General features: G+C 40.3%; 1 protein-coding gene across 1 annotated transcript; it reads right to left on the reverse strand.

The window, feature by feature from the left end:
- Positions 1-6,510: 6,510 nt before the first annotated feature.
- Positions 6,511-8,745, reverse strand: LOC138030381 (uncharacterized). Its single transcript, XM_068878300.1, has one exon. The coding sequence runs from the start codon at positions 8,743-8,745 to the stop codon at positions 6,511-6,513; it is 2,235 nt and encodes a 744-aa protein (XP_068734401.1).
- Positions 8,746-10,238: the final 1,493 nt, after the last annotated feature.

Below are 10,238 nucleotides of genomic sequence, written 5' to 3' on the forward strand. Positions count from 1 at the left end.
GCAATGGATACTCGCTAGACCTTGAAACTTGGTCAAGGAGAAGTAAATTTATTCGTGTGGGCATCGCCGGAGTTTTAGCGTGACTGATGCCGGAGAAGTGTGATTTTATCGGCGAGATGTGAGGTACGCTGGAAATTTCTTTCCAGCCTTTGCTTCATTTAGGTACGAGAGACAACCCGGGAATTTGAGAAGTCGCTTAAATCGCATTCAATCAGGCAAATAACCAGAATAACCAAAAAGCGAGAAATTCACCACGACCATAAAGTACGGCTTTTTTATTGAGAGCTTTTGCGGGTAAATATCTTTTTCAGTTTGTTATCGAGATTCCCATTCAAATCCTTATATGTAATTGTTTACCTTCCCACTTTGGGCGGCCTGTGGTATTTCGGTTGTTTTACGCGTGAAAAGCGCCATGTCAAAACAAGAAAATGTTGGTAACAACTCCTTTACAAGAGGTAAGCTGTACCTATGAGAAAATACTGTTTATTTTGATTTACGATTTAGCATTCAGTTTGTTATCGAGATTCCCATACAAATCCTTATAATTGTTTACAAAAATTTGGTTTTATCAACGGAGTTGATAATGTAATTGGCCACCGTACAGAGATTCTAAAAGCTGACGTTTCGAGCGTTAGCCCTTCGTCAGAGCGAATCGAGGAATTATGGGTTACGTGTAGTTTTTATAGTAGAGTAGGAGCTACGCTATTGGTGGTAACATGGCAACGTGAAAAATAGGAATATATTAGTTAAATGAAAAGCGTTCGTTAATACCGTGAAGATTAATGGTGCCGATTCGAAAGATGAATTTTTGTTGCAGATTCTTGCGGCTTTCCGTCGTACCTAGATGTAGGGAAAGGCCGCAGATAGCCATGTGTTTTTTGGAGTGGTTAGGCAGATTAAAATGGCGAGCGACTGGCTTAGATGCATCCTTGTCATTCTTCTCAACATCGCCAAGGTGTTTGCGGAATCGGTCACCTAGTCGTCTACCTGTCTCACCAATGTATAATTTATTGCATAACGTACAGGTTATGCAATAAATGATATTTGCGGAGGTACATGTGAAACGATCGGTGATCTTAACAGATCGCTTAGGTCCCGATATCTTGCTAGTGTTAACAATGTGTTTCTGCCTGTAGTTGCCCCACCGAACTCATTTCTAGCTACTTAGACAGGATTATGACGCCTACCATCATACATTAAAGACAGTACACACGCACTACAAATTTTTCGCGATTTCAATTTCTCCAGCCAAGACAAACTTATTTTCACCATGGACATTACATCTCTATACACAGTCATTCCCAATAGCGAAGGTCTTCAAGCACTTAAACACTTTTTCGATCAACGTACTGTCAAAGAACCTAGCTCGGAAACGCTCCTCCGCCTTGCCGAACTAGTTTTAACGCTTAACTGTTTTTCATTCGCCAGCACCTTCGCGATGTTGAGAAGAATAACAAGGATGCATCTAAGCCAGTCGCTCGCCATTTTAATTAACCTGCGATCAGGCATACTTTTCCTTAGACATGGTGGGAAAAGGTACGCCTGATACAATTTCTTAACGAGTCGTCTGCTCGTAGTCCAGAATCTGGACTTGACTCTGATTGGCCGACAAAACAATAGAGCTTTTGGAGCCTCGCTCCGATTGGTTACAGAATTGCAAATCATGCTTCTTGTAAATCGGTTAACAGCTGATGAAATTATGGGTGCCAAGAAGGATTTCAACACGAGTGATGTTTAGGCTCTGTTTATAGCTGCTGTTGCTTCGACTTCAGATTTTTTCCAAAAACCTTGAAAGGAAGAGCGGAGAGAATGCATCCGAAGAATGGTTTGAGTAAAAGAAGACATTACAGTTGTACTTCCTACAGGATTTCGCAATAGTGTCATTACCGGTACTACAGGCCTGAGCATTCTAGAAGAAAATGCGTCGTTCTTCTTCCACCAACTCGAAAACGTTTGTAGTTGTGGCAAGTCCTTTGGAATCTATTCGGAAGCAACAAGTTGCGAATCCAAAAAGAACCGAATAGAACTTTAGGGCTACCACATTCGGGGAATCAGCCGAGCTTGACAGAGAAATTCGACACTGTTTACGGAATCGCTGAACAATCTGAACACACCTCTAACAAAATGATAGCTGAGTAGCTGCTGCTGAAAAAATAGACTTTCTCAAAGTCCATTTTCCTCATATCTATTTTTATAGCATCTTTTATTGGCATCTCAAATATTCGAGTTTAATAAAATAAAGTTTATTGTATTGTTGATTGCGCCTGATGATGACATGAAGAATTCGGGCTTTTTCTGCCATTTTATCTCGAAATTCTTTGTTCCTTGATGGTTTGAACAGAGAAACCTCACCAACTGTCAGGCAGGATTTGCAGAAATAGCTTTGGTTGCAGAAATCAAAGTCAGAGTGCTGTTTTGTTTTTGTCGGGTCTTTACTTGAATCGCAGCGTGCAGGTAATTTCCGCTAAAATCTGATTGGCTCACATTTATAGCATGACAGGTGTACTTTTTAGCGCCCTGTCTCAAGAAAAGTACGCTCGATCGCGGGTTACATTTTAATCTGCCTAACCGCTCCAAAAACACATGGCTATCTGTGGCCTTTCCCTACATCTAGGTACGACGGAAAGCCGCAAGAATCTGCAACAAAAATTCATCTTTCAAATCGGCACCCTTAATCCTCACGGTATTAACGAACGCTTTTCATTTAACTAATATATTCCTATTTTTCACGTTGCCATGTTACCACCAATAGCGTAGCTCCTACTCTACTATAAAAACTACACGTAACCCATAATCCCTCGATTCGCTATGACGAAGGGCTAACGCTCGAAACGTCAGCTTTTAGAATCTCTGTACGGTGGCCAATTTACATTATCAACTCCGTTGATAAAACCAAAAGTTTTTGTATACTACTTCCCCACCGACACAGCACCACAGTTTCTTTTGAAACTACCCCTTCATTCACTTATAATTGTTTACCTTCCGACTCTGGGCCGCCTGTGGAAATACAAGCTTTAATCATGGTTTGATCAACCACCGGATTTTCTTCTTCTTTCTTGTGACTGCTAACCAGAGCATGAGACGGCTCACTCGTTTTCAGTCTCTCATCTGCTATCCAACATAGCCGACTTGACTCGATTTCTTGCACTTACGAACAGAAATTGAACAAAATTTATGCCGGACTCTCTCTTTTTTAAACCTTTTATTAAAGGCAAAAATAGTCTCTTCGTTGAACGAATTGACTGCTGTCTTGTAGTGTCTGTGGGCTGTCCAGTATCTGTAATAAGAGGCTAAGTTCCTCAGAATTTTAAGTCTAACGTGAGCCCCGTACAAGCTTTTGGCTACCAGAAATTTCCAATACTTCCAACTTGGGGTAATTCGTATGGAAATGCCAAGGAATTCCAGAAATAGTAGAATAGTAGGTAAAGTAGTGTAAATTTGAAGTTTTGACCCTGTTGGTGACACATTATTATGAAAATCAAGCTGTTTCAGTAGGATTTTCCAGTACTTTTTATCTTTGTCTTTTCTTTCGTGTTTTTGTTTTTGAGACCGTCCACACACTCCTTTACCAGGTATTGTGAAAGAAAAAAAATCCTTGTCTCCTTCATCTTCAAAGAATAAAATTGTTGTGAGAGAAAAAGGTCGATCAAGTCACCTTCAACACATTTTAAAGACTTTGAAAGACCACAAGTCCAGCCTGAATAAATGGTCGTTAATGGCATTGTGAAAGGTATTTACCAAGGTAAATTCTTGCAACATCTTGCAAAGATCATAGTAGTAAACTCGTTGCTGGGTTGCCGTATGGCAATCCCAGTCGGAAAGTGGGTGGCATTTGTTGGGTGTTTTTTTAATTTTTTTTTTCAGTGTCGGTAAAAGTCTTGTCTGTCACTCCCCTGCTAAGTGGTGTCTTTGTGCACAGAGCCTTCTGCTCGTATTTTCTTAGGATAGAGAGGGTAGTGGATTTCTCTGGTGGACACAGTAGAATGCTAAACTTAACCTGCAATGGCGTCGAAAGTCATGTAACGCGAATGGCGTTTTAGTGGATGGATCTTTAAAAAAAATATCCACTTATGGAACTCAATTATGTCAGTCAGTTGAATAAACTCGGCAGGCGTTGAAAAAAAAAAACCTGGAATTGTAAAAGCGACGAGTAATGGTCTTCGACATCAATCTTTCGCCCATCAAACCGAAATCAAAGTGAGCTGTATTTCTAATATTTTACCAAGAGTGTGCTGTTATGTAGAACACTGAAACCAAATGAAAAATTCTTTGGTATAAAAGCGACGACTAATGGACTTCGACAACAATCTTTCGCCTGTTGAGCCGAAATCAAAGTGAGCTGTATTTCCAATATTTTATCACGAATCTAGTTTTATGTACAACACTGAAACCAAATGGAAAATTATCTGGTAACTTATAGGTTCAACAAAGTCAGGTAAAAAAAAAAATGGAAATGTGACAGTCAAGAACTATTTAAAAGAAAGCTTGTCGACTATTTTGTGCATCATTATTCACGGAAAAGGTTCTTTGACACGATTGAGTTTCTTGTCTTCACTCACGCAATGAAATAGGAAGAGGTTTTCGCCTCTAAGAGCAAATATGTTGTTTGTTTCAATAAGTTTTTTGCTGGAAAAGGATTCTGTGGTAAGGCTTCACGAAAATTAACAGGTCTGTTGGAAGCGTGCTTGAGTTTCGACAAAATGAGCCCCAAAATCAGTGAAAAATTGTGACGCCGATGAGTAATAAAGTAGCTGCTATTTCCAAAATGATGGATTTACCTGGTGATAAACAACGTCGTACGCGTCTTGAAGAGTAAAATTTGACTTTGCATAAAGAAATGGTTAACCTCAAGAGTTGGGCGATTTTGATCTTTGTTTTGACTTCACTCATTTTATTTTCAAACTTTATAACACTTGACAGAAAAAGAAACTTGCAAAAACCCGGTATCTTGCCATCATTTGACACAGATGCTTCACTGTTTGGCGAGTAAACATGCCGTGGTAACTTAATCACGGCGCCCGCTGAATTCCGGCCATGTCACTTTCGATTTTGCGATTTATTTGTGCAGCCAAACATAGAATAGCAAAAATCTCCCAAAATGTTTGTTGCTGATCGTAACTTTTTATATTCTATATTCACGGTTCAAAATTAATGTTGTTTTCATGTCGTAAATACTTTATTCTCGATCGACCGTCCCGGAAACTTCCTTCTGCTCTTTCTAAAAATAGGTCCGCAACGCGTACTTGGGGTCTTATGCTTAATTTAACTCCACTCAGCCCTTATAGAATTTGGTACTGCGGTCTCACTTTTACCATGCGTGATTGGTTGAAAATTTGCCGTAACAATGCAGCAGTGAAATGGGTTCCTTAAGTATGCTTCAAATTTCAGGACCTGTTCAGAATTTTACATCGATGACTTGCCGCTAATCTTTCTTTTATTGCCATTTGCACAGTTTAGACAACTCTTGCTGCATGCTACATCATCTCTATCAGCTATTTGCTAGTAACAGAAGCACTAGATTGGCTAAGAAACAAGCATGGCACTGTCATACATTCATGTGATCTTATAAATGATCAAAAGAATGCTGAAATTCAACTAGAATCATCACTAGATGAGGTGTTCAATGAACAAGTACCCTCAGAGCTTGGTGAAGCATCTGTGTCAAATGATGGCAAGATACTGTGTTTTCGTAAGTTTATTTCTCTGTCAAGTGTTATAAAGTTTGACAATAAATGAGCGAATTCAAAACAAAGATCACAATCGCCCAAACTCTGAGTGAGGTTGACCATTGTTTCTGCAAAGTCAAAAATTTACTCTCCAAGACGAGGTTATTTATCACCAGGTAATTCCATCATTTTGGAAATAGCAGCTACTTTAATATTCACCGACGTCAGAATTTTTTGCTGATTTTGGGGCTCATTTTGTTGAAACTCAAGCACGCTTCTAACAGACCTGTTTATTTTCGTGAAACCTTTCCTGCTTACAGGCAATACTAAAAATATCCTCCCGTATCACGTTTCAACCTTAAGCTGGAAAATTCAATACAGAACATGATAAATTATTATAATTCACAAAGGCAGAAATTATCACAGAATCCTTTTCCACCCAAACATTTACTTGAAACAAACAACAGAAGATGCACTAAAACGCCATTCGCGTTGCAATGACTTTCAACGCCATTGCTGGTTAACGAAAATAACAAACTCATGAGGCAGAATGTATATTTATATTAAGTTAGCACCACAGAAAAACGCTAACCTCATTTTGACACGAAAATGCTTTACTATTGCCATAAAAACTATCCAGTTAAGCTCGCATATTATAAAACATGATGAATTCATAAAGGGCCACCTTTTCCAGCAAACAATTTTTTGAAACAAACAACATATTTGCTTTTATAAAATGCTAAAAATGGGGCTTAAAAAGTATCAAAAATTAAAAAGGTTTCCCTATTTTTCGAACCGTATCTCTGGTTCTTCTTCGGGGGACAATGAATCTAAAATTCAAAAATCACTGCTTCTTATTTTGGCTCCCAAGAGATCTTAACAGCGGCACATATGCCCTTGGGAACTCCATTCTTTCATTCACAGAGTTCTTATCGATGTTTGAGTGTAAAGACTCCAGAAAAATTCTGCGCTTGTAATTAGTTTCATTCCTTTCAAGAATTTGGCCGTAGCGTGGATGGATGTCGTGCGTGGTTCTTTCGGCATGTTGTCGGATTGCCGACTCTTTACTCGCGGCACGCGCGGGATCATGTTCCACTCTCCTCGAAGCCCAACACCGTTTGCTCTCACCAATGTAGGAGAAATCGCAGTCTTTGCATTCAACCCTGTAAACGATGCCTGCTATTTTTTCTTCCGATGGACGGTCCTTCGGTTTTTTGAAGACAGAAGCAAGTGTGCGTATGGGCTTAAAAGCAGTCCTTATGTTGAAATGTTGCAGTGTGCGTTTTACCCTGTCCGATATCCCTTGAACATAGGGTACCACGGCAAGGCCAGCCGGGTCAGGATGGTGGCTTTGTGGACCAGACCTTGGTTGGGCAGCATTTTCAATGAATTTGGTGGGATATCCATTGACCTGTAGGCTGTCCTGGACGTTGGATGTTTCCTCTGTTCTCAGGGCCTCGCTAGATGGGATGGTGTTCGCGCGGCGCATCAACGTGCTGACGACGGATCTCTTATGTTGTACAGGGTGGTGTGAATCAAATGCCAAGTACTTGTTGGTATGGGTGGCTTTTCGGTATACTTGCACCTCAACCTCACCACTGGGGAGGGTGGATACATTAGTATCCAGGAACGCGATGGTGGGTTTACCGTCCACGGGTATGGCGCGCTCTACTGTGAACTGGATGTGCGGATTGACTGCATTAAGATGGCGATGGAAATGGTCAAGCTCTGCCGACTTTATACACGCGTTTGAATCGTCAACATATCTGAACCACCAGCGGGGGGGAGCCGTGAATGTTGACAAAGCCTGAACCTCGACGTGTTCCATTACCAAGTTAGCGATGACTACGCTCACGGGTGAACCCATAGCGCAGCCGAAAATTTGGTGATACAGAGTCCCCTCATACGAAAAGAAGCTGTTGTACAGTACGATTTTCGTCAGCTCCACAATTTGATTTTTGGTCAGTTTTGTCTTGTCTTTCCAGGTGTGATTCGACTCCAGCTTGCTTTGGATGACTTTTAAGGCTAGATCGACAGGAATCGAAGTGAACAGGGATACGACGTCGAAAGATACAATTTCCTCGTCTGGTCTGACTATCTGGGTCTGTACGAAATCTGCGAATTCCTCTGAGTTCTTTATCGTGTAGCCATGATCTGAACGTAGGGGTCTGCGCAAATTCGCCAAATACTTGGAAACGTGGTAGGTAGGGGACCCGATACTGCTATTGATAGGTCTAAGGGGTATCGGTGTGGACGGACTGGCCAAGGTGTAGTGGTCGTCTTTTACTGTTAACTGGACTTTATGCACTTTTGGAAGGCCATAAAAAGCAGCCGCAACAGGATCACTGGGTTTGATTTTAAAATACTCTTTCTCCGTTAGGTTCCCCGACTTTTTTAGTTCTCCTAACTTCCTTTGTAGCAAATTGATGGTGCTAGAAACTGGATTGCGTCGCTTATCGGTCACAGGTAAGTATGTTTTTGTGTCCTGTAACATGGACGATATCTGCTCCTTGTAGTCTACTTTATTCATCACCACAGTCGCATTTCCTTTGTCAGCAGGAAGAACGAGAATGCTGTCGTTTTCTTTGAGTTGTTTCATCGCCTGTCGCTCACCTTGGCTCAAGTTGCAAGTTTTTGGCGCTTTTGCATTCTTTATGATGTTACAAATATCGCCCCTGACCTCGTCCTTGGCGTCTCGTGGTAAGTTCGATATTCCCTGCTCCACAGCGGTTAGAATCTCCTTAACCGGCACACTTCTAGGAGTGATTGCGAAGTTCATTCCTTTTCTGAGGAGTGATATCTCATTTGCTTCCAGGTCTCGGTCCGAAGCATTTACAACCCATCTTTTCTTTATTTCTTCGTGTCTGTTGTCATTGACGGTTGGGTCACCACGCTTTAGTTTTTGTTCGTGCCTTGCACGAGTTCTGTTTTCCTCCCGATGGTTTCGATGTAAGATGACTTCCATTAGTGTGGCAAATTCTGTACTCGGTATTAAACCGAGTATTTCGTGTTGAAGTCTTCCGATAGCGTACTTAATTCTATTAAGTTTGTTGTGGCACATAAGCCCCTTTTTTAGCATTTTATAAAATTATGAACACTGATCGCCAAAAGAGCAACATATTTGCTCTTAGAGGCGAATACCTCTTCCTATTTCATTGCGAGCGGGAAGACAAGAAACTCAATCGTGTCAAATTACCATGTACTTCAGGTTTCCTGAAGAACCTTTTCCTTGAATAACAAGAAAATGCTTTTTCTATTGCCATAAAAACTATCCAGTTAAGCTCGCATATCATAAAACATGATGAATTCAAAAAGGCCACCTTTTCCAGCGAACAATTTTTTGAAGCAAACAACATATTTGCTATTAGAGGCAAAAACCCCTTCTATTTCATTACGTGCGTGAAGAGAAGAAACTCAATCGTGTCAAATATGCGCAATATTGCAACAAACTAAATTTCAGGATCAAACCGTTTACATGAAGAACCTTTTCCTTGAATAATGTGGCACAAAATAGACGACAAGCTTTCTTTCAAATAATTCTTTGCTGTCACATTTCCAATTATGTTTTTACTGACGCCTCTGCAGAGTTGATCACAGATCCACGTAAGGTGTTCAATTCCTTCTCTGTCTTTGTTGAACCCATAAGTTACCAGAAAATTTTCCATTTTGGTTTCAGTGTTCTATGTAACAGCACACTTGATATTTGAAATACAGCTCACTTTGATTTCGGCTCGACGGGCGATAGATTATTGTCGAAGTCCATTAGTCATCACTTTTAAGATTCCACCGCCTGTATATCCAATTGACTTGCCATTATTGAGCTTAAGGTTAAATTAATCGTTAAGTTAGTCGTTCAACTGTGTCCACCAGAGAAATCTACGCATTTTCCACTACCCTCTCGATCCTAAGAAAATACGCGCAGAAGGCTCTATGCACAAAGACACCACTTAGCAGGGGAGTGACAGGCAAGACTTTAACCGACACGGAAGAAAAAAAGAAAAATAATAAAACAAACAAACTAAATGCAGACCCCGACTGGGTTTGCCGTACTGACAACCTAGTAACAAGCAAATGAAACGCAGACCCCGACTGGGTTTGCCATACTGGCAACCCAGTAATAATTGTTTTGTTATACATTGTTTTGAAGAAAATAACGTCAAATGCATTATTGCAGCGATCACAGTTTATTTTCAAACACAGCAGCGTTTGATCCAAAAGGCGAAATAAATCACAAGAGTTTCTTTAAAATGGTTTTGAATTATAAGTAAGAAATGGAAAACATTCGAGACCAGAGTAGCTCAAACGATTTTATCTGCAGAACGGTCCAGTTATTATTAAGTCAGTAAACATACACCAACAAATACTTTAAGCGATTTACTGAATTAACAGAGAACGCTTATCACAATGTGATATTTGCGAAAAATTGTTCTCTTTAAACAAAGGAACGACACAATACATAATTGTAGCAGTGATTACCTTAATCCAAAAACGATCTATGAAAAAACATTCTTGATAGAAGTGAGCATTGCCTCCGCGAGTAAGAAAAGAGCGAAGTGTAAATAATGTTCATAA

Source organism: Montipora capricornis, chromosome 13 (genome assembly GCF_036669925.1).
Source record: "Montipora capricornis isolate CH-2021 chromosome 13, ASM3666992v2, whole genome shotgun sequence".
Taxonomy (NCBI): domain Eukaryota; kingdom Metazoa; phylum Cnidaria; class Anthozoa; order Scleractinia; family Acroporidae; genus Montipora; species Montipora capricornis.

What these genes read in the sequence shown, in the direction of transcription:
- LOC138030381 (XM_068878300.1), bottom strand. Translation starts at nt 8,745, where the DNA reads ATGCTAAAAAAGGGGCTTATGTGCCACAACAAACTTAATAGAATTAAG.